General features: G+C 38.2%; 1 protein-coding gene across 1 annotated transcript; it reads right to left on the bottom strand.

Annotated features, from left to right (window-relative positions):
• On the bottom strand, window positions 1-25,856 carry haus7 (HAUS augmin-like complex, subunit 7). Its single transcript, XM_052038390.1, has 12 exons — window positions 25,784-25,856; window positions 23,600-23,632; window positions 21,662-21,678; window positions 20,986-21,101; window positions 18,145-18,227; window positions 14,522-14,583; window positions 12,461-12,570; window positions 10,624-10,773; window positions 7,871-7,973; window positions 5,206-5,412; window positions 4,160-4,271; window positions 1-1,449 (listed from the first exon to the last, which is right to left on the bottom strand). Exons 1-12 carry the CDS (start codon window positions 25,854-25,856, stop codon window positions 1,382-1,384), a joined length of 1,134 nt encoding a protein of 377 aa, XP_051894350.1. The 3' UTR covers window positions 1-1,381.
• Between the last annotated feature and the right edge of the window lie 213 nt (window positions 25,857-26,069).

Genomic DNA, 26,069 nt, shown 5'->3' with positions numbered 1-26,069 from the left:
GATATAGGAACCACCACAGCCAATTTGTCCATGTAAAGCTCCCACAAACAAGATTATCATGAACAGATAAATCTGTTTTGGTGACGTTGATCAAAGGATTTATTAATGGATGTGCATGCTCCACACAACCAGGCCCACTGTTCTTTGAAATAATGTGGGATGTTTTGCATTCATGAGTCAGACAGTGCCTTAGTTTAACATCTGTTGTGTAACAGATTTGAGGGTCTCGAGGGACAAGGACTCCGGACACAGTCTTTGGAGTTAAAATGATTTATTTATAAAAGACAAACGCGGGACAGGATAAACGGGAACAAACACACACATACACACACGCACACTGGTGATCGCGAACGTGGGGGGAAATCGCAACAAGGGTGAGATGCACACAAGCACACACAACAAACTGGGTACAAACGATCAAGGAAGAAACAACACAATGCCTGCCACCCCTCGACTCAGTGCAAGCATGGCTCTACAATACTGGGAATCTACTTTAGGACACTCCTAACCCTATGGAAGTGCACAATGGTCTCTTCAGCATTGTTTCACGATTCCTCAGAGCAATCAACAGAGAGAGAACCACGCACATGGCACTCTTTATAGTGCTGGGTGGTCCAGCCCAGGTAGTTCAAACAAGCCAATGGCCCAACGTCAGGTACACAGGTGTTTACAGAGGCCAATGGTCAAGTGTGGACTAATGGGCGGGTGGAGCCAGACCTTGATTGACTGTGATGTTACTTTCGACCAGGTGATCAGTGGTGTCATGTGACAGCCATGACTCTTCACAATACAACATCTCATCAAGGTGGTAGAACTACCAACTATGCAATGCTTTCTCAGAACTATACTAGAATGTCAACTTAAGACAACTTTCAATATGCAAAATTCTGGGTTGGGACTTGTACTCACAACTTCCTGTCCGAAAGCCTAGAGGGCTGTTAAAATGACACACAGCTGGCAGCTACAATACTGTGCCCAGAGTTTGAAGAACATGAACTAGTAGCACCTTTGCACATTTCTAACATGATATTCGCAGTAAAAGTGAAATGGAAAGCATTTTCTCAGCAATTTCACAGTTAGGACATGTACAGCATTAACCATAAAACAAATAAATCACAAGGCTGCTATACTTAAAAATGCTTAGGTACAATGCTACCCCAATTAACAAATCTTAGATATTTTTGACTTCACAAAATCTTATTTTTAATAATCATGGCGAATTTACATCAAATTACTGCATCATACAGAAAGTCTTACAAAACATTACAATCTAGAATATTTTTCATAAAAAACTATTTTATTTTCAAACAGTGGGTGAGAAGAGCTTTGCTAGAGTCATCATTAAAAGAATACACTATGTACGTGCAGAAGTACAACTTCATTAGGCATGGCTCTGAAAAGCTTCCAGAAAATCTGCATATTTCCTCTTCATCTCTTTAACCCGTATTGCTGAAAGAACAAAAGGCATGATCAATTTCAGTGGTAGTGTTACTGCATAAAATTCACGAATATTCAGTATTCAGAAATCCTTTCATGAAATTAGCAGTTTATATTTGTCCTTAACTTACTTGATGTCTCAAGATATTAAAAAAATCCATTTGTTTGTACTCTTGGGTTAATGCCAATACACATTACTTTGATATGTAATTATTCATACAATGAACATTTTAGACCAGTGGTGGTGGAGTACAATAAACAAAGAGTGAGATAATTTAATGGATGCAAATTATATGAGCAGTTCAATACAATATAAACAAACTGCAAGTAAAAGTCATGTCAGGCAAGACCATTTTTGGTGATTCACTTGATTACGGTCATACTTAGGAGAAGAAATTGGTGTTTTTTGGAAAAAGAATATTTCCAACACTTATTTGTTATGTCTAATCAAATAAACTTAAGTTCAGGTCAGTTAAGTTCAAAAGAATCTACCTCAGCAACATTCCTCCAAGTATCAAAAATACATTGCTGATACATCATTGTTAATGTATTCAATTCAGAAACCACCATTACAAGATAATTATAATATATTTTCTCCTGTGCATAATGGTGCAAAACATTCCCTTCTACAGATGTTATATAAAAAGAACCAAGGTCCCTTCGCAAAGACAATGAAGGGGTTGGAGACTTCACAGCTACCCATGAGAATTAACCACAGCTTTGCGAGGGCTGCAAAGCACCAGCTATTCCAAACCAAGGGGATGCTGCCCAAAATACATCTTAGACACATCAAGCTCAAAATCTAACCAGCTTGCTCTCTAACAGAAAGAATAATAACTCAGCCCCTTCTTAGAATCAACCATTACAGCCCATCAAATATTACCAGCAAACTATTCAACAATGGCGTGTGTTCACATAAAAGAGACAACAAAGAGCATCACACGTTATTGTATAGAATTAGATAAGGAACCAAAGATCTAACTCAGCTACTGATAACATATGCCTACTGAAATATGACAAGGCAGTAGGAGTAGACAACATACTGAAGTGTTACAATAGCTAGGACCCCTTATAAGTCAATGGCTCTTTGATCGATTCAATGTGTACATGATGAACAATCAACATGTCATCAGTAGGAACACCACTCTGCCCAAGTTGCTTGATACAAGGTCTTTCTTCCCAAATTAATCACCAATAAGCTTTTGAGAGATTCCACCCACCACCCACCCACCCCACCACGCTCCCCCCCCCCATCACCATCACATTTCACCTGTAGGTTTCACCTTATCCTGCCGACAAATTTCACCCATAGTGTATTGTAACTCAAACCAGACGAATCCTGTGCAGGTCAGCTACTGAATCTAATTATGCACATCGGAAGTGATTTCCCAAAGCAACATGTATCATACTACCTACCGCTTCCAAAACTGCCTCTTATTCCACAAACTTTATCTTATAACTGATGATTCAGATCTTAGCCAGATCATTGAGTCCCTTAAGCCTGCTTCACCATTCATCAAGATCATGGCTGATCTACTACCTTGGTGGCATTTTTCTGTTTATATCTCTTGGTTCCAGAAATCTATTTATCAACAATCTCTGTTCTGAAAGAATTCAGTGACTGAACCTCTACACCGTGGCAGGGTAGAGAATTATAAAAATTCACCACCTTCACTGTGAAAAAAATTCTCATCTTTGTTCTAGGCTTGGCCTCAACCTTCCAATTATAAGCCACAAAATGGCCTACTTCCTTATTTTGAGACTGATCCCTGATTCTGGACTTCTCAGTTTGGAGAAATGCTCTCCCTACATCCAACTTGTCGACCACTGAAAGAATTTTGTACACTCCAGTGAGTTCACCTCTCACTCTTCTATAACCTAGAGAATACAGGCCCATTCTACTTAGTCGCTTCTCATACAGACACCCTTTATCCCAAGAACCAGTCTCGTGAATCATTGTTGTACTCCCTGTACAGCAAGGAGATTGAAATTGTATACAATATTCCAAGTGCAGGCTCATCAAGACCCCACAAAATTGCAGTAAAACATTCTTACTCTTTACACAAATTTCTTCTAAGAAAGCTCAACATACACCTTGCCTTCTAGCAGCCACATGTTAGGTGGCTTTTATGTCCTTTCAAACATCAAACATTTTCCCAATCTGTCACCATTTTAAAAATTCTTCGCTTTTCTGTTTCATGTACCAAAGTCGATGATGTCATATTTTTCCAATATAAGCTGGAAAAAACATGATACAGCCAAAACAATCCCAAGATGAAATAGCATGGTGAATCTTTCTGTCACAGGTTGCATATGGTCTAAAAGGGGTTATTGTGGGGACTTGGATTAATGGAACAGCATGAAAAAATTATGTTCCCTCATAAAATCTGAGTAAAGAAATCTTAATCCCTGTTGTACTTCAGCTCCTGAATTAATTTATAGCGAACATTAATGAAAAATAAACTTTAGGTGGAACTGGAAAAAATACATGTCCAAGACACTGATAAGAATTAAAAGCACACTTATGTAATCTTGCAAAACTTAAATTTGCTTCACAATTTTAACATCAGGTAACAGTTATTGATAAATAAATTTATGTCCCATGAGTTTTAAAACAAACATTAAATATTTCTCCATATCTGTAAACAAATTCTTGCTGGAAAGATGATGCAGTAGAAATTCACACGGAAAAAATGTTGGTTGAAACAATCCTGTTACTCACGCAGTGTAGCAACTTCACCATCATCCCAGGTTATGACATCTTTCTGTAGTCCATTGACAATCGTCTCCAACTTTGTGCATGTGGTGTTTATCTCTGCCAAGCCAGCAAGCTCCTTCATAAAGAATTGTAGGATTATCAGCAATGTGGAATTTAGATACTGTCCAGCCACTAAATTCCGTATCTTCATCATTAAAGAGCATAATTGTCACTTTACACCATCAGATAAATAACCAAAGCCTAACACCCAATTACTCAGGCGGAACGGACAGCACAGGTCTACTCAAAAATGAGAAGGCAGCAACTGTAGAAGACATATTCATTGAGGTGATGCTATACCAAGGACCCCAGACCCCCTTGCAATTCAGGACATTCTTGATCTCTCCAATACATGTGTGATGAGTAGACAAATGCTATCAGTTAGGTGGAAAGCAAAAGTCATAATTTCTCCCAAGCCTGGGAAAAAACCTTTATCAACAATGAACCAGGTACATTTCCATGCATACATTAGCATCTGATTTTATTGATGGAAACTCATTATTTGCCTGCTTATATAATCAGTCATGCATTCAATAATTCTTTATAATAACCAAACCAATTGATTAGCAACATCAAATTTCAAATCTACCTTCTACACAATCTGGGATGGATTTGAAGCCTTTTTAATGCAAAGCCACAATACTTTCCTAGATTCAAACATTACTGCAAAAAATTTGGTTCTTTCTTTTCAAACAGGAGTTAAAAACCATTACCTAAGATCAGACTGGATTTAAACAAATAATTGTTTTTAAAAAGTTGCACCCAAATGCCATAAATAACAATTATGAACTTATCGTGAAATTATCTAAGTGCTCTCCCTTGAGCCAAGCATTTCTATGGCTGGTATCAGAGATTATATTTCAGCTCTCAAAAACAGATTCTCATCACCTTGGGGTATTCTGACTGATAGGGCTATCATACCACTATGCAATCAATAAACAGAAGACAATGATCAAGATGCAACAATCTCTGTACTTAAAAGAAATCACATACTGAAGCGAGAAACTTACATTGGTACAAGCCGTTAGCAGCTTATGTACAGTTTTACAAAGTGGTCCATAGTTGCAAAGTTGAGGTGGGGCTTTATTACAGTTTACACCAAATTCATGCTCAAATGCTAGGGAAAACACAGTCATCAGTTGGTGAAAATCTGAAAGTGTGAGCTTCAAGGTTTGAATGACGGTATCATTACTTTCCATGGATCCCATGAAAGCAACCTATTAAAAAAAAATTAAAATAATCCAAATTTTTAAAATTATTATAGTATTATAAAGGCAATTCCTTACTAATGTTACGGATTAGGTTACTATTTGGTGAATGTCCCTTTAAGACATAGTACAGTAGTATGTGTGTGTGTGTGGCGTCATTACGACAACAACAGGAGATAATGACGTGCTGATGTTTTGGTTCAGTCAGAAAAGATAGAGAGAGGAAGAGAGACACTGCCTACTGGTCCCTGTATCGATGGATGAAAAACAATAACTGTGTCTGTCACTACAATCCACGTATGGATTTTTGGAATAATCCAGTGGAGTCCACTTTGTCGTTAACCTGTAGAAGGAAACAGGTTTTTCTGTGGGTGGCCACGTCTCCAATGCCTTTCAGGGTGGCAGATACTTCGGAACAAAGCAGTGGAGATCATCAGTGACTGAGGTGTCATATGGGTTCCATTGTGGAATATTTGGATTTTTTAATTTCTCAATTCTCTCCACATTTTCTCTTCAGTCAACAGTGGTTTTTGCAAAAGCCTTTGCTCATGTTTCACCTTTTGGCTCGCTGAACTGAACTTTGAGAACTATCCTGGACTTGGAGTTTGGAATTTGCCACACACACACTTCGAGTTTAGTTTTGGGGGTTAACGTTTAATATCTGACATTTTTTTTTCTTTCTTATTATCATAAGCAGTTATTGATAAAATAGTTTCTAACACTTATACATGACTCTGTGTTTTTCTTTTGTTGCTGGTACGTAACACTATTCAAAGAGTGCAAACAGACATTGAGATATTGAATGGCACAGAGTGTTACAACTGTGGAGCATGGGATTGGATCTTTCCCAGAATGGTTAGACAAAGACTTCATCAGTTTGATTGTAAAAATCCATCTAAAATTACTGTCGGATCTGGTTATTTTCAAATCCACAGGTTCTTTCACAAGTCCAAGAATGAGTTGAAAACAACTTGGTGCTTCACAAAGTTTTATTGGAAAAGTTTAAAACAAAGAAACAGTCAGAGAGCACATGGCACTAACTTTATTACTAGGAGATGAGCCAAGACAAAAGGAACTAAAGATGAGCTAGGGCCGGGGGGTGGGGTGGGGTGGGGGGGGGGGGGCGCAGTGGTGTGTGTGGTGGGAAGAGAGCAAGAGAAATAAGCAAGATAAGCAAGAGAGAGACAGAGCAAGATAAGCAAGAGAGAGATAAGAGGCAAGAGAGTGAGTAACAAAAACAACATCTTTTATACCTGAGATAAGAGGTACTCCTTAGCTAATAGTCCAATCAGGAAACCTATTAGATACCTGTGGCCAAATCAATCAATGAAAAAAAACACATATTCACCTGATGGATGAAACCAATAAGCTAGGAAGCGGCCATTCCTTGTGCAGCCACTTGAGGTGTATTAAACACTATACATGTTAAAAAAAACTACTTAAAACAGTCGAATCCAACATTACCTTAGCAAGCCTGAACCAGTTTCCAGTAGACGTGAGGCCAGTGAAAAACTGACATTAATTATAGATTTCATTTGACAGACACAGAAAGTTGGTTAATGAGAGAAATGGTCAATGTCTTAATAGTGTATCATGGGACAATCTTGAAGTTTTTTTGGGAAACAGTGAATAATCAATGTTAATTATGGACTTGGGAATACCAGCTACTAATGTTGGTGACCAAATTGGGAAGGTGTTCCAATTTCCTAGAATAAACATCATTCACCTTTTCTATGAAACTCATGCAAATATTTTCATATACCCATCTATCCACAAAAAGTAAATATTATTTTCCTCCTTATTTGTAAAGGCACATTCAACCCTACTCTCACCTGAATTCAGGCTCAGGTATTTTTTTACATTCACCCCAAATGAAAGCATTTTCCTCTCCTCATTTGCCCAACCTAATGCACTGCTTAATGCTGCTTGTGGATTCAGCACACAGACAAGCATCCATGCTGGTGCAATTGCATACAATAGAATAATGGTTAAATTACTGGAGCGGTTGGTATCTAGAGGGCTTTACAATTGATTCATAGACGTGACTTCAACTTCCACCATGCTGAGTAGGGAACTTAAATTCAAGTAAGTAAATAATATCTAGAAATGTTGTCATCAGTATTAGTGATCATGAAACAACTGGACTGTTGTGAAAAGAAATCTAATATTCACTAATATCCTTCAGGGAAGAAAATCTGCCATCCTTACCTGCTTTGGCCTAGTCATGACTCCAGACCCATTAATATGGTTGACTCTTAATTGCTCTTTGAAAAGTGAGTAGCAAGCCACAGTTCCATGGGGAATTAGGAATGGATAATAAATGTTGGCCTTTTTAGCACCAACTAATCCCATGAACGAGAAAACAAATTTAAAAGATTCAGATCAGTAACAGCTTCTTTCTTGGTGAGAACTGACAAAGGTTATTCTGGATAGATCAGTTTATTATATAATGCACCAAAGAACTTACTGTTTTCTTCATCTCTTCAAACTGCCTACTTGTTTCTTTTAATTCCTCAGAAAGCTTTGTCAACAATTTCTCCAGGGATTCAAAAGAAGGTGGAGAGGATTTCCTGAAATCATTTTTTAACATAAACAGAGTAAATAATTGTATATAATACTAAATCTTTTCACAAGTTATCTTAACAAATCTCACATCCTTTGAGAAGAGACCTTGAATGTAATTACCTCATGGATGAAGAAATAGAATGTAGCCACCAAGCATTAGCTTTGTTTCAGTGGCAATGCTATTCGCTGAATCAGAAGATCACTGGCACAAGCCCTATTTGAAGAACGTGGCACTCAATCTAGGGTGAAACTTCATTGCATTATTGAGGGAGTGTCACAGTTGGAGGGGCCACCTTTCGGATATGATTTAAACATAAGATGCAGCAGCTCCCTCAAGTGGGCATAAAATGTCAAAACAAGGTTAAACAGTGAGCTCCCATCATGTCCAAGCCAGGAATTATCCTTCATGAATTACCAAAGTGTTAATTTGATCACATTTAGTTGCTTTTTATGAGATTCTGTGGTATGTACATTGGCCTACATTTATCTATATTAATTTTGAACATAATTGACTATGAAACATTTGGGAGGTCCCAAAAACACAAAAGGTACTGCATAAATCCGTTTTTGTCTTAAGCAATACAGCAAATTCTACATGAACTGGAGATTGACTGACAGACCACAACAGATCTAGCCATTTCCTTCCAATAACCACCTACCCCACAAACAAAACCACCCAAGATTAAAAAGAGAACTCCTTTTGCTGCACATCACAGGATTACAAGGACCCAGAATGCCACATTAATCATCCAAATGCAGATGAGAATTGATTTCATTTAAACATGTTAAGTAAGATCATTATGTTCTATCAATAGAAAATGGAGCATTTTAAACTTGCTTAAATATAGCTGCAGTACAATGCACATATTTCATGTAATGCATATGTTTAATTAGAGAAACAGTGTATTCTAATTACCAGCAAATGAACGCTCAATTACAACGAAAAAGTACATGACAACTTCAAACAAACAAGGTATTCAAAGTACTTCACCTGCAAAAAAAAGTCTAGCAATCGTGGTCAAATGATTACTGGTAGCAGTCAAATGTATACAGTAATTAGTGGTGAGTTTTGAGAAAGATTTTGAAGTGGATGGCTATAGGAATTAAGTTTAGTGAAAGTATTACAGAGTGTAGGGCTGAGACAGTTGAATGCTCTCCTTGAACAGAAAGTGAGCAAGGTTAGTGCAGGAATTTGATAAATTTCAGTCAAAACTAAACAAATCTGCTTTCAGCTAAAGAAACTGGCAGCATGTTGCTGGTTAAATTGTCGAGATTAATGATGAGGAAAACAAGGCTACCATATATGGAGAATGTTCAGAGAGGCAAAGCCAAAACTGAGCCATCTTTGCTTTGACTGGAACACATTGGTACGAAATGATGCTTCATCATTGCCATAGAGGTAGATCCAAGTCATTTAAATGCAGAATTATTTAAAGCTTCATCTGGTAAAGCCTATGTAATCCATAGTTTACTCCTAAAAAGCCTACAGAGCTAGAATTAAACCAATTCAAAACAAACTTTTATCCTTAAACACTTCAGACACTTCTGCACTGCAAGTTGATTGAATCTATTTGGAAAAATTCACTAAAAACACATTCTAAGTTTTCAATTTCTGGTTCATGAAATTTTCATGAACTAATCTGCATATTTCAAGTTTCATTTTAACAAACATATACATACTAAGTTACTTGTGTTATGGACTAACCATATTAATACACTAGCTGCCATACATCTCTAATCTGTAGCAGCAACTACTTGCAAATGTGAACATTATACAGTAAAACTGATAATCTGGCACCCTCAGGACTTTGGTGATGTGGAACTGGCAGATATTCCAGACTGCTAGATCTTACTCCTGTTGATATATTGCATTGTGTGAAATTCTGGATGCCCCATCACAAGAAGGATGTGGAGGCTTTGGAAAGGGTACAGAAGAGGTATACCAGGATGCTGCCTGGATTAGAGAGTATGAGCTATAAAGAGAGATTAGGCAAACTTGGGTTGTTTTCTCTGTAGCATCAGAGGCTGAGGGGAGACCTGAAAGAAGCTGATAAAAATTATGAGGTACAGATAGGGTAGGCAGTTAGAATCTTTTTCCCAGGGTAGAAATGTCAAATACCAGATAACATGCATTTAAGGTGAGGGGGAAAGTTTAAAGGAGATGTGCTGGGCAAGTTTTTTTTAAACAAGAGAGAGTGGTAGGTCCCCGCAATGGGCTGCCTGGAGTAGTGGTGGAAGCAGATATGAAAGTAACACTTAAGAGGTTTTTAGATAAGCACACAAATATGCAGGGAATGGAGGGATATGGATCATGTGCAAACAGAAAAGATTTGGTTTAATTTGGCACCATGTTTGGTATGGACATTGTGGACCAAAGGTCCTGTGCTGTACTGTCCTATGTTCCATGATTATAGCGAGTGTGGGAACAGGGCCCAGTGTGCTTATAGTGTGTGTGGGAATAGGGCCCCTATGAGCTAAATGCTGAGCCATTGGGATTTTACAACAATGGGATAGTATATAGTGGGGCATATTTTAAGTTTCATTTTATAGTTTCACTTGCAGCATTTCATTTTATAGACAGTGAAATATCAGGCCATAATCTCTTAAGAGGTGATTCAGGTTGTCAAAGCGGAGTTCTAATAAAAGATTACCTACATTTTTCCTTGTGACTCAAAGTTGGCTTCACCTTTCTTAAGGAGTCTGTGTGCATCAAGAGAGCAATTACAGTCCAAATTTGCTGGCAAACGAAGATGGGGATCACTCAGAACATCATTTAGCAGCTGGGCATTCCAATTTTTAATACACCTTGATAAAAAGAAATAAAAGTTGATTACCATATTTCAAACTTCCAAGTAAATATTTCAGTTTACTGATTCTGGACCCAGTGAATGTCCTCAATACAAAAATTTCAATGCTTGAATGTTAAGAACCAGTAGAGAAATCGTGTTAGCAACAGGCTAATTTAATATTTGATACATTTCTTGTAGGATACTTCTAATTTTTTTTTTCAGGTTGCTCCCAACAATACTCCTTCATGCTGCTCAATCTTTCTACTAAAAGAATTATAATTATGAGGGTGCCATTAGATGCATTTCATGGTCCATGTAGATATAGCACAAACTGTCGCAGAATTACTTTTAGGTTCTATTAAAATCTCAGCTAAAAATTACTGCAATGCTAATACATTTTTATTTCACATTCCTACTATTTTGCTTTATTGAACCCCAGGGCATTATAGCAGAAAAAGAAATTCTAAAATCACTATTACAAATAGCAGTTGTTTCACAGACACTTCTGAAATGACTTTACTGTTTTACATTATGCAGCCCTAGGGTACATATTTGAAACATGTTAATTATAATCAGAAAGCTAGAAATTTTCCTGTGATGTGCAGTCTCAAGATATGTTGGTTTTAAGGACAAATTAAGTGGAGAAGAATGTGGATGTAATTCAGTCCCTATTTTAAAGGTTATACATTCTGACATTTTATTCTTTAAGTGTTACATGGCAACATCTTTAGCATTTTGGGCAGCAGAGATATGATTAGAGCACCACACTCTCTCCGCATTAGAGGCCAAGGTGCAGCGACTAAATTTTGAAGCAACTGATGCAAGTCTGCAGTTAAAAAATTTCACACTTATAGGCGAAAGGAAATAAGAATTTATAGTGAAAGGATTAGAGAGGGTGAAGAGACTGCATACCAATGCATTGCTTTAAATAAACAGTTTGCTTTGGTCCTTAAGGAAAATTTACCAACTTAGACAATGTAACAAATTCTAAGGTGCAAGGTAATGAACAACTCAGTTATTGGAGCCCAGGTTTGATAAACAGTCTGTGCCCACCCAAATTGTATCATATAAAACAGCATTAGGTGTGCTCGAAATGGCATCATCATGGGAAAAAAGGGCTCACAATTACGTTCCTGGAATACATACAGGTGGAGGCATGTATGAATGCCAAGTGGTTTAGACATTGCTTTTTCAGCACACCCTCTTCAAAAAGTCCTATCAACAATCAGACAGGGACAGGAAGAGGACTGGAGAGAAGATCAACAAGGAGGAGGTTGATACCTTCTGAAACTAGAAAGGAGACAAAAATATGTAAATCTTCCATTGTGCAAGCTTCAGTTTTCTTTTTAGTGAACCACTGCAAAGATTCAAACAGAAATTTAATGGCAAAATACTTTGATCCTTGCTTTATTATCTCATTCAAACATTCTGTATATTCTTCTACCACAAAACAAAACTGCAACTATGACAGTTGATTTCCATGCCGTGATAGAGGTAACCAATGTGCGAGGAATAAACCAAATATTTGTGATGCATCAATTTTGAGACATCACTGCCGAGTGCTGTCAACATCATCCTGTGACATATGCACTCCACACCCAAGAGCGCGATGCATCAGGTTTATTTAAGGAAATAGGAATGATGGAATTATAAAATAAAACAAGGCAACATGAGGATTTAATGACAAATATTGCTCTACTTACATAATACTTTCTACGTCTGTTGAGGCTGATGCGGTAACATGCTTAAATTGTTGGAGGCCACCTAACATCTGATCCATCATCACCAATTGTTTTAGGGGACTTGCCTGACCCTAATAATGACAAGGAAAACATTATAATGTTATGAATCATGGGTGACAACCTGCAGTATACGTCATTAATAAAGCAACTTTCAGACCAACATTTTTAAATTGGCCTGGACCCTCCAAGGAGTATTGGCACATCCACCTGTATAATTATGCATAGAGAGTACAATGCAAAACAAATCAGGTGGCTGATTATGTGAGTAATGAGAAGTTTAGGAATTAACAGTACCAATGAAAGCATATTTACATCAGTGGTACTGCAAGACTCCAATAACTTCAGAGCTATGGGTAGAAGACATGGTATTATATTGCCTGGCAAGTGTTGGCCATGTCATATTTCAAGCAGTCCACAATATTGCAATCTATAATGATAACATACAGTATTAAAGCACAAGGTTTTCTGACAGAATTTAAACATCCTATCAAGTCACAAAAATAATTTACTAATTAGATAAATGTTGTTGGCACAATACAGGCTGTAAAGAAGGTCAGCTTTTACGATCATGCATGCACTGAGATAATTTTAGTAACTAAGAGAAAAGAAACTATGAAAGGTCACAGAATAATCATGATACAGTTGTCACAGAAGATAATGCTCGAGGATTAGCATAAACATTGGTCTGGGCTGATGATTGTTCCCTGTCGAACAACCTGCTGACAATCAGCCATTTCTTCTACAGCACATCTTAGACTTGTATATGTGCACACTGAAAGACGGAAGTCAGATGCTAATGCATTTGAGAGTCCACTCTGTCACTGGATTTGCCTTTGAACCCAGCAATGACACACTAAAAAGAGGGTCTGGATGCACAATGCATCCAGCCCTCAGTTGGGAAGGCTGGCAAATAAACAATGCCCCATCATTTGAATGGGGTTGCTGACCTTTAGAAAAGCTAACCGCATTCAAATGCTTGATACATTTAAATATTCATTTGCAATTCAATGAGTTTTAATTAATTTTGTCTTCTTTTTCCAATTACTGGCATCTATTGATTAGTTTTTAGATGTCTTCCAGCCAGCACAGAAATTTTAGAACTTAAAAAGCCTTTGACAGCCATTGAACATTCCAGGGAGAGAGCCTCTGAATACTGTGCTTGAGATTGCGTGGAGGCCCCTAGGCCTCGCTGAACACCTTGGCTGTAGAAGGTCAGCTTATCTGATCATCTACATCTGAAAAATTTAAATCCATACAGGCAGGGTAGCAAGCTGGGATGGCAATACAGCCCATAAAAAGATATCATTAGACTTCCTAAGTACCAGAGTTAAATCAATGCCAAACTCCATAGAGCAATGGTAAAATAAAATTGCCTGGGGCAAGGTATATACTTCCTACAAACCAAAGAATGTTCAAGGCACTTCAGTTCATTGGTCCTCATATGGTAATATTGTAGTGCAGCAAGTAGTGCTACTGCCTCACAGCTCCAGCGACCCAGGTTCCTGACTTTGTGGAGTTCTGGAGTTTGTCAGTTACCCCATGATTGCTTGTGCTTGCCCCATGTGTGAATAGTTCCCACCTACATGTCAAAAGTGCGCTAGTTGGTAGTTAGCTGGTTACAGTAAGTTAGCCCTATTGTAGTTGGATGGTAAGAGAGCCAGGATGAGAGAGAAAAGGTGACAGGGAAATATGTGGGTGGATGGGATTGATAGGATTGCTCTAAGAGCTGGCATAGACTCCATGGTTTCCTCTGTGGAAAAATATAAATCCCATATGGAAGGACTTTGGAACTTAACCTTAAAATGTAAGTTGTATATTGAAGAAGTTCCCAGAATTTCCAAACCAGACCAAGAGTGTAAATGTACACAAGGGATAACTCAAAGACTGGCTATTAAATTATACATTAATGGAAAGAACAAAGTGAGAACTTCCCAAGTGTAGAGGGAATTTGGAATAATCATTAAATAATTCAAATAATCTACATTTATCAAAGTTAGAAAAAAAACACAAAAGATATATTACCCTAAAGATATCAAAGTCCTCCACATTGCACAGTCCCATGCTATGCCCATGCCAGGTCATTTCTGTGAAATAGAGGTATGCGTTTAGCAGATTAATTTTACATCATGAGTATGATATCCTTTACATATAAACTTAGAAAATGCACTGCTTAGATTTCTTATCAATCCAGAAATACACTAAATGTGGTAGAGATTGAGGGGAACCAAGGGCAAGTTAAAAGTAATACCACTGAAGAGCAAGCACTGGAGAAATGAAAAGGTACCAGAACTGGATAAATCCCCTGGATAGACTTGGTAGCCTACATGGCAGGGATCTAAAAGAGGTGGCTCCAGAAATAGTATGTCCATTAGTGATTGTCTCTCTAAATTCCTCAGATTCTGGAACAGATACAGCAAATTGAAAGGCAGCAAATGTGAAACATTATTTAAACATGGAGAAAAAATTCAGGTAATTAGTCTGACCAGTATGACATGTCATTGGCAAAATGGTGGAACCATCATTAAGGATATGTTAACAGGGCATTTAGAATATCTTAATAAACAGTGGCAGAATGGTTTATTGAAAGGAGAATCATGTTTGAAAATCTGACAGTATTTTGACAATGCAACTAGCAGGATACAAGGGTATATCAGAGTGGTGTACTATATATAATGTTTTTGAAGTTTTGAAAAAATACAAAAGATTATCATTGAAAAAAAAGGTTCACAGCATTAGGGGTAATATATTACCATAGATGGAGGTGTGGTTAAAGGACAGAAAACAAAACAAGAATAAAGTGGTTGTTTTCAAGTGCTGAGGTGTTCAGCTACTTTCAATTTACTTTAATAGTGAAAAGACAGAGTATAATGTATCCAGGCTTCTACTTGATAGATACAAAGCTAAGTGCAAAAGTCAGCTGTGAGGATGACACAAAGAATCTGCAAAGGATGTAGGCATGTTAAGCGTGAGGGCGAGGAGACAGCAGATGAAGTACAAGATGGTAAAATGTGAGGTTATTCATTTTGGTAGAATAGAAATAAGAATATTATAAACAATCAGAAATGTAAATATTCATAGATAGATAGGTTTTGGTTTATTGGTTTGCACAATTTAGAAGGTAACTATATGGTGGTCTTTAATGCAAGGAGGTTGAGATATAAAAGTAAAGAAATTTTGCAAAGATTCCATAAGGTTTTGATGAGATTTTATTCAATGTATTGTGTGTGCAGTTTTAGTCTCTACTCAAGGAATGATACTCTTGCAGTCAGTGCAGTGTAGATTCACTTGATTGATTCTGGGTATGAAGTAGCTGTCCTAATGAAGAGATCCCATGAAGATTGGCCTATAGACACCAGAGTTTAAAAGAATGAGATGATCTCATTGAAACGAAGAAACTTTCTTATGGGATTGACAGAATGGACAAGAAGATATTTTTGTTTTGCAGATGAGTCAAGGTTGAAGGAGAATACTCAGGAAAAAGTACTGGCCATTTAGGATTGAGACAAGGAAGGAAATTTCATTGCCCAGAGGGGGTTAAGAAAGTTTGGAACTCTCTACCTGGGAGATCTGTGAATGTTCAGTTCTTGAGTATATTCAAGGCTGAGATTTTTGGACATGAAGGAATAGGGAGACTTGGGAACCAAACAGCAAAGTGAGCTTGAGCACAGGCTCAGCCATTGTGAATCAGCCATACTGAATAGCAAGGTAGGTTTGTGAAGCCATATGGCCTATTCCCACTAGTCCAGCTACATAGATCTACTGCATCATGACTTTCTTTAATTTTTCACTGCATTCATTTTGTGTGGGTGTCACAATAAAAAAAAACAGAATTCTGAAGATTGTATTCCTAAAAGGCATTCTGTAAATTGCTTCTAAAATGAGACACAAGGATTTTAGATATACTGCATTGTTCAGTCATATCTCTCAACCAAATAGTTTCAAAAAGAACATTATCCTGTATTCCATAAAAAGCACATTTTCAATGCAAACACTTGGACGGATCAGATATCCTGAATTAAATCACAAAAGTCATTTTATATTTAATGTGAAATTTTAGAAAACAGTCGTTTCTAATTAAAGATAACCAATGCTTGCTCAGAACAGCCTGTTTGCAGATTTGGAATGCACACTGTATCAAATCAACTTCAAAACTTCACTTTAACTAGGTAGGTCATTCAGCAAATATGATATGCCATCTAGACAAAGATGTCATTCAAACTTAACGCATGCAGCCTCAAATCATTATCAACTGGCCTGTTTTCACTTGGGAGATATGCTATTTCCAGTGCTTAAGAATTAATATTTGTTATATGCGGTAAAGAAATTCAGACATGAATGTTCAAAACGCTTTGGTAATTAGGGAATCAGGAACAGAAGATTTTCAAAAAGGTTAAAATGAATTTAAATAACTGCAAGATTGTTTTCTGGAAGCAGTCAGATGCACTAGATTTATTTTTCTCACTAATATATAACCAGAGCAAAAGGATTTCTAATTCATGTTAAACATGCTGCTATCAAAATAACTTTCATTTCAGTTTATTGAATGGTGGAAGCAATTCGCTCACATACAAGGGGCTTGCAGAGTGTTGCTTGCTATTGTATTTATCCAATTGCTCAGACTACAACTAAAAGCTAATCAAATTAGTATTGAGCAATGAACACTTAACTGCCTTGCTGTTGGAGATATAAACAAATCACAAAAAAACTCAACCCAACCAGTCTGTATCAGCATTCCCCTTTAGGGCAATCTAAACTAACTAAAACAAACGACCACCCTAAAATTCACCATGTAGTTGATGTTGATTATTTATACCATTTAAGTATTGGTATTGGTTTATTATTGTCACTTGTACCGAGGTACAGTGAAAAACTTGTCTTACAAACCGATCTTACAGGTCAATTCATTACACAGTGCAGTTACATCAAGTTAGTACAGAGTGCATTGATGTAGTACAGGTAAAAAAATAACAACAGTACAGAGTAAAGTGTCACAGCTACAGAAAAAGTGCAGTGCAATAAGGTGCAAGCTCACAACAAGGTAGATCGTGAGGTCATAGGTCATAGACCATCTCATTGTATAAGGGAACTGTTCAATAGTCTTATCACAGTGGGGTAGAAGCTGTTCTTAAGACTGGTGGTATGTGCCCTCAGGCACCTGTATCTTCTACCCGATGGAAGAGTAGAGAAGAGAGAATGTCCCAGGTGGGTGGGGTCTTTGATTATGCTGGCTGCTTCACCAAGACAACGAGAGGAAAAGACAGAGTCCAAGGAGGGGAGACTGTAAATATTAAGGTTCCTTTTTGTGTTCAAGCAGTGATGTCCAAATAAGTGCTGATAAAAAATAAATTTCAGACAAAATTCATTTTATACATGCTTTAGAATGACAGCAATAACAGGAATTTGATTATGCCATTTCCAGGAAGACAAACTACAAAATAAATATTTTTTAAAAAACTGATTTTTTTAAACAATGATCAGAAACCATTTATCCTCAAAATAACATTCTCAAAGTAAATTGATATATAAAATATTAGAAAATATAATGTTCGGAGAACTAAAAAACGAAAATCATTGAAACTCTAATGCCATGGACTATAAAGTTCTGCTCTACAATAAGCGCCAGGAAAATTAGGAAAACATCCTACGTTTTATTACAAGTTCTGTTCCATAGTCCTGCATGGATTTATAACGTAGTTCTTCAAATTTTCTTTTGAGCCGTGGATCGGAGCTATAAAACAAACAGGAATTGATTTGATTCTTTTGCTATCAAGAGAGGCTAACATGGTGATATCAGATATTTAAATTACAGAAAATATGCATTAACAGCTAAAATAAATCAATACCTCATTAAAAGCAATAAGCCAGTAGTACATCAAGGTTGTAAAGACACTTCGTCCCTACGGGCCTCTTTTGATTACATACTGTGAAGTCTTATGTGCAACAATGCGAAGTTAATGTTCCCAACAATTTGCATACATTTCAGGATGCAAACACCAACAGCTTTCATTCTACATTGATTTTGGAAAGATCCCAAATGACTGGAAACCACAAACATATCACACCCCTGTCCCCTTTCAGGAAAGAAGGGAGAGAGAAAACAGGAAACTGTAGGCTAGTTGGAAAAATACTGGAATACCTCATCAAGGAACTGTTAACAAGACATAACAGAACAACATAAGAAATTGAAGCAGGATTAGGATATTCAGCCCCGCATGCCTGCTCCACTTTCCTGTACTAAATCCATATCTTTGATTCCCTTGATATCCAAATATCTATTGACCTCTGTTTTGAGTATACCAAGCAATCCTGCACAACTCTCTTGGGTAGAAAATTCCAAAGATTCACTGCCTTCTGGATGAAGCAATTTCTTCTCATCTCAGTCTTCAATGACCAACTCTTTATTTTTGAGACTGGCTCTAGAGAGGACTGCCGGGGCAACCAGGAACAAGGAGGTAACATTATCCCTGTGTGCACTCTGTCATGTCCTGTTAAGTCTCCTCATCAAAGTTATTGATATTATTGTGAATAGGTGGGATCCCAGTAGCGATGGTGTGGCACCTGACAAAGCACAGCCTTTCAAGCTGAAAATGTCCTATTTATTCTTACTGTGTTTTGATGACACCACCTCTCATTCTTCTAAACTCTAGTCTCCTTATTCTCTTCTCATAGGATAATCTCCCATCTCAGCGAGCAATCTGGTGAATTTTTATTGCATTCTCGTTATCGCAAATATCTCCTTCCTTAGATACCGACGCTAGATACATTCAATATATTCCAGATGCAGTCCAACCAAGGGCTTCTATAATTTCAGTAAAACATCTTTTGCATTCAAATCCTCTCGTAATAATACTGTTTGCTGCACTTGCACATCAACTTTCAATGATTCATGGAAAAGGACACGGAGATCCCTTTCTATTACGTATCATTTAGTAATATATTCTGCTTTTCTATTTTTTCTATCAAAGTGAGTTACCTCACATTTTTCCACATTATATTCCATCTTTCATGTCTGCACCCATTCACCTAGTCCCTTTGTGTCCCCCGAAAGCCTCTCTGCATCCTTCTGCCACCCAGTTTTGTATCAACAGTTTTGGATCTCTTCATCCAAATTGTTGATAAAGGTTGTGAACAACCACACCTCAGCATCAATCCCTGCAGCAACCTATTAATCGTAACTTTCTAATCTGAAAATGACCCATTTATTTCCACTGCTTTCTGTCCATTAACCGATTCCCACTCCACCCAAATGGATTAACCCCATTCCCATAAGGGATTTAAAATCCTCTTTTGTAGCAGCTCATCGCAAGCCAATTGAAAGTCCTAATATACTTGATCTCCCCCCCCCCCATCCAGGTTGCTAGTTACAACTTAAAAGCTCTAAAACTCTTTCGTATATCCAGGTTAGCTCTGCGCAATTATATTATCTTCTAAATGACCTGCAAATGTCAAGAAAATTTAGGGAACCGTGGTACAATCAAGTAGAAACAACACGGTTTTATGAAAGGGAATTCATACTTGGTGAATTTATTAGTGTTCTTTGAAGATGTAGCAAAAATGTGGATAAAAGGAACAAGAGGTAGTGTATTTGAATTTCTAGAAGAACCCATATAGAAAGTCACATCTCAAAATAGGAGCTCACAAAATTGGGGTAAATGTATTATAGAGCAGTTCTGTGATGATTCCCAAGGTGAATGGACTGTCTTATGAGAAAGGACTGAGCAGGATAGATCAACATGCATTGTAGTTTGCAGAATGGGAGCTTTTCTAATTGAAACATAAAAGATTCTGAAACTTGATGAGACAGAACCTGAAAGGTTATACCTTCTTTTGGGGAAATTTAGAACTGGGGGAACAAAGTTTTAGCATAAGACGTTGCCCACTTAAGATGTTATTGGGGAGGAATTTCTTCTCTCAGAAGGTTGTGGATTTCAAATTTGTGAGTCATTCTGAAGGGAGGGCAGCTCCAGCATTGGCCATTCTAAATGACCTGCAGATGTCATAATTATATTGAAAAAGCACCAAATTGGCAAGCCATACATTAAAGTTTCATCTTGGCCATCAAGGTTTCCTGCATCTTTCACAGCCCATTACAAAACGATGACCCAAGCTTTAGATACTTCAAAGTCCTTGTTTGAGACCCAGGACTGACCAATATTTAATACCTGACCGATGTGGTGACCAGTTAAAGGATTCAGGCTATTATATAAATTGCAGGGAACAGGTCTACGCAAAAGATGCATTTCACTGTGTGTTTTGATGTACATGTGACTAATAAAGATATCTTAAGTAACACTGCACTTTTAAGTTTTCTCATTTGTCACTGCTGATTGCTAACTACAGTAAGAAAAAAGTAATGCTGCTGCAAGCATCAGACAAGAAGCACAAGGTTCACCTCTGGCCCCATCTCAACTCCTTCAATCTTCTTAAATACAAAATATTAGCAAACATTTCATAAATCCCAACACTTAAGTATGAACATTGAGTACCTGATGCATAACCATTCTAAGATCTGAAGTCTGTCCTCTCCTGGCGTGCACAGTAACTGAATAACTGCATCTGAATCATCCACTCGGATTCCTTCCACAAGTGGGCATTTCACATCCTAAAAGAATATCACCAACATCAGGATAGGACAAGGGAAACTTGATGATATTTTTAAACAATGAAAGTCCCCGGAAGTCCTTTCAAAACAGAAAAAAAATACATCTAAAAGCAATACATTTCTATGTAATTTCATTAATATTCTAAAGTCCATTTAAGTCAATTAAGATGAACAAGATCAATGATGCATTGTGGGCATCTATTTTATACTTCACAATTAATTTGTAAGTTCACAATGTATAAAGCATTTCATATTAATCACCCATCTTACTTTAAGGAACAAGATTAATGTGGACAGAGGATCAAAACGTATGCAAGATATAACTGAACTACAAAAATCCATTGAATATTTTCCTCCTCAGTTAGCCAATAGAGAACATGCTTCAGAACCATGATGGATTTTGGATTGTTCTTTTAGTTTAAAAAAAGCTCTTCAAATATATCTAACTCAGGAGAGCAGTAGTGGTAATCAGCTATTCAAGTACTCAAAAAATATTACTTGAGCAATAATTGCTCACAAGTATTCTAAAATTGGAATTGGAATATTATTGTCACACGTACCGAGATACAGCAAAAAGCTTTTGTTTGCAATATCATCCAGACAGATCATTCCATACACAAGTACATCAAGGTGGTACAAAGGGAAGAAAAAACAGAATACAGCATATAGTGTTACTGTTACAGAGAAAGTGCATTGCAGGTTAACAAATAAAGTGCAAGGGCCATGCAAGGTAGATTGGGAGATCAAGACTTCATCTTTTAGCATATGAGAGTTCCATTCGAGAGTCTGATAACAGTGGGATTGGAGCTGTCATCAGTCAATGAAAGTTCAGAAAAGTATCTCTTGTTAGATACGTATAATTGGGATGGTTTCTAGCTGCTAAGTAACCATGCACACCTGGAGCAGAATGACTGAAAATGGGCATACATGAGCCTGCATTGCGCACCTGTGAGAATAGTTTAGGGGAAAGTTGACCAAATAAATTTTAGGATTGAGAATTTGGGTATTCAAAATATTTTAGCACCAAAGTACGAGCAATAAATTCATCATAACTTCCATCCTTATAAAATACTTTTCCTCATGCCAGTATCGTTTTTACTTCCTTCACAAAGTCAGAAGTAGGGATATTCGAAGATGACTGTGCAATGCTCAAATCTATTTGCAACTCCTTAGCAAATGAAGCAGTCCCGCAGTAGCTTGCAGCAAGGCCGAGATGTAGTCAAGCATGGGCTAATAGGAGGCAAATAACACCAACAGTAAGGCAATGACAACCTTCAATAAACGAGTCCAATCATCTTGACATTCAACCATCACTAAATCTCCCACATCAGTATCCTGGGCCTCTTCATTGATAAGAAACTCAACTGGACCAATCTTATAAATACTTTGGCTAAAGAAGGGGTCAGCGGCTGGGTATCCAGCAGTGAATGACTCAAGCTCATCATCATCCAAGACAAAGCAGCTCACGTGACTGGTAGCCCATGCACCATCATAATCATTCATTGCCTTCACCAGCAATGCACAGAGACCCCAGTGTGTACCACCTACCAAATGCACTAGTCACTTACCCAGGCTACTCCAACAGCACCTCCTAAACCCACCACTTTCGCCACTAAGGCTAAAGGCAGTAGGGAATGGAACACCTGCAGGTTCCCCTCCAAGTCATACACCATCCTTACTTGGAAATATATTATTGATCTTTCATTGTCACTGGTGTAGATCCTGGAACTCCCTCCCCAACACAACCATGGAGTATCTTCACCAGAAAGACTGCACAGTCCATTCTCAACTACATTCTCAAGGGGAATTAGGCTGGGCAATAGATGTCCAAGCCATTAATGCTCAGATCCCAAAAATGAACAAAAAAGTTTCTGCCCATTTGTGAAACAGTTCTAGGCTACAGACAATAAAAAAAAGTTTGGATTCCACCATAACAAAATAATTTAGTAAGTGACAAATCCATCTTACAATAATAGATGCTTACAACAGGAGCATTATTTTAATTTTAACTACGTGCTGTGCAACTCTAAGACTTTGACTTCAAGCCTGACAGGGGGATGGGGAGAGGAGGGGTGAGGAAAGTAAAATAAACTCTTAACTGATACAACTTCTGGTACCACAACGCTGATCTTCATCACCCATCAACCCAAGTCAATTACCACAAATTTATTTCATTTATCATTGGATTAATAGTTGAATGGCTAATTGTACATTTTTATTTACAGAACCATCTCATTCTTCCCTGGTGATGGAAAACAAATAAAAGTGCAGATGCTGGAATCTGAAACAAAAACAGAAATGCTGGAAAAACTCAGCCAGTCAAGCAGCATCTTTCTCTTTCTACAGATGGTGCTTGACAGCATTTCCGTTTGTTTCTCATTCTTGCCAATTGGCTAAAGTGGACCTAGGAATCTCCTTTCCGAAACAAAATTCAGAAGTGTCTCCATAATTTTATTCAACTAGTGCAGCATTTTTAAGGGAAATCATGCAAAAACTACCTTGCTTGATACGTGTGAAAGATTGCATCCTGCCTGAACAAAAGGAAATAATATCAAAGTTAAAGTCAAGTTTATTGTCATATGCACAAGTACACGTAGGCACAGGTACAATGAAAAACTTACTTGCAGCAGCATCACAGGCACATGGCATCACATAAGCAGCATTCACAAGAAATACACAAATTAAACACAATTTTTACAAGACAGACCACAATTAGAACAAAAAAAGTCCATTTTAATGCAAAGTGATCAAAGTGGTCATAGTGTTGCTAAACTGTAGAGATTAGGGTTTTGCTAGTTGGGCCAAATGGTTGCAGGGAAGTAACTGTTCTTGAAATATCACTCAGTAACTCAAGATATTTCAATTTATGGATAAACCAACCTTTTAATTTGCAAAGTAAATTAACAACTAATTTTCACCATCAAGCATTGACAATAAGGATGCATTCACACCACAGGATTGGATTTTACCAGAGTACACTCCATTAATTCAGGATCTGACATGACAACTCTGTTGTGGGACAAAGAACCTCTGAGCAAGAAGCAAGGTGAAAATAGAAAATCTTTATTGCAAGCATGCAACGGAGACCCTTCAGTGTACCAACACCTTTCAAAATTATCAGTTGTAAACATGGCTATCCATACAATAGCTTATCAAGAGGTGATACAGTCAGCTACATAAAGAGCCCATATTTGTTGAATACTCTTACCCATATGGACATCTTTATCACATTCACACAGATGAACATGCTAAGAACTCAGTGGAAAAGTACAGAGTAAACAAATAAAACTTCAACAACATCAACTTCAGTAACCCTATTAACCCTTTACTGTCACCATCAACAGAATATACTCCACTAATTCGGGATGCAAAACCAGATTACAGCCCACTAATTCAGGATGCGAGACCAGATTACACCATGCTAATTCAGAATTTGAGACCAGATTACATCCCACTAATTCAGGATTTGAGAATTGATTGCACTCCATCAATTCAGAATTTGAGATCCAATGTCTTGCACTGTACTGCTGCCGCAAAACAACAAAGTTCACAACATATGCCAGTGATAATAAACCTGATTCTGAATTACACTCCACCAATTCAAGATTTGAGACCATTACACAATATGAATTCAGGGCATAAAATTACATCAGATTATCCTGCACTAATCCAGATTTGACCCCTAGTTATACTACATTAATTTTGGATTTAGCAGCAGGCTACACCCAACTAATTTGGGTCATGAAACAACACCAGATTCTACTAATGCTGCAATTTGACACCAGACTCTGCACAGCACCTGCAAAACCTCCCCAACAAAACTTGCAATGGGATTCACCCAACTATCTTTAGTACATAAGACCATACAAGATCCCAGGGAGGCATGACAGGGTAGATGCTGAGATGTTTCCACCAGTGGGAGAGTCTCGAACAAGGAGACATCGTCACAAGGGCGCTGTCACTTAAAACTAAGGTGTGTAGGTGCGACTTCTAGCAGAGGATGGTGAACCTCTGGAATTCTCTACCTCAGAGGGTTGTTTAGCATAACATTATTACAGCGCCAGTGACCCAGGTTCAATTCCCACCGCTGTCTGTAAGGAGTTTGTACGTTCTCCCCATGACTGCATGGGTTTCCTCAGGTGCTCCGGTTTCCTCCCACATTCCAAAGATGTATGGGTTAGGAGGTTGTGGGCATGCTATGTTGGCGCCGGAAGCGTGGCGACACTTGCGGGCTGCCCCCAGAACACTACGTAAAAAGATGCATTTCACTGTGTGTTTCGATGTACATGTGACTAATAAAGATGTCTTAAATCTTTAGACTTGATCATGAAAGGTACTTAAGGGAGAGGTAAATAAGTTTTTGGAAGCGGGGGAATTCAGGGCGATGGAAAACTGGTAAAGAGATTATGTTTGGGGCATGAATGGCAGGGCAGGCTGGAGGGGCCGAGTGGCCGACTCCTGCTCCTACTTTATTACGTTCCCCTGCTCTCCAAGCGCTGAACTGCCGCCTGTGTCCCCCCAGGTCCTGGGTCCCGCGGGCAGGGCTCCCGCAGCCCGGTGCCCGCTCTGGGCCCAGTCCCGCCGCTGGGCGCTGCAACTCTGCCACACCAACCGGGACGGGACCCCGACACCCGGCCGCCTCCCTCATTAATACCGACGCCTATCCTTTCCTCTCCCCTCACCATCAGTCTCTGCAACACCCGAAATCCCATCCGTTCCTCGGTCAAACCTGCCGCCATCCTGAACCGCCACCATTACTCTCCGCCGCCTCCGAGCTTACCCGCCCATTGGCTAGCTTTCCTGTCAATCACATATTCCAAGAGTTGATTGGTTTTAGCATTTGTCAATCCTTTCTTCACACGCCCCTTAACGGGGCGGGCTCGGACATGATCCCTCATGCGTTTTCCCTTTTTTTCGCTTGGTGTGAGCTTCTATTAATTGACCCATGAAAAGATAGTGGGTTATCCC

This window comes from Pristis pectinata, chromosome 25, assembly GCF_009764475.1.
Source record: "Pristis pectinata isolate sPriPec2 chromosome 25, sPriPec2.1.pri, whole genome shotgun sequence".
Lineage (NCBI taxonomy): Eukaryota > Metazoa > Chordata > Chondrichthyes > Rhinopristiformes > Pristidae > Pristis > Pristis pectinata.
This window is presented reverse-complemented; position numbering and strand designations above follow the sequence as displayed.

Bases quoted from the DNA above. Each gene is read 5' to 3' on its own strand.
- haus7 (XM_052038390.1), bottom strand. From the start codon at position 25,856: ATGGTGGCGGTTCAGGATGGCGGCAGGTTTGACCGAGGAACGGATGGG. The intron at 12,571-14,521 runs GTAATATATCTT...TGTCATTATTAG, and splicing joins AGGACTTTGATATCTTTAGG to GGTCAGGCAAGTCCCCTAAA. The intron at 4,272-5,205 runs GTAAGTTTCTCG...TTCTTTATGAAG, and splicing joins TGCTAACGGCTTGTACCAAT to GAGCTTGCTGGCTTGGCAGA.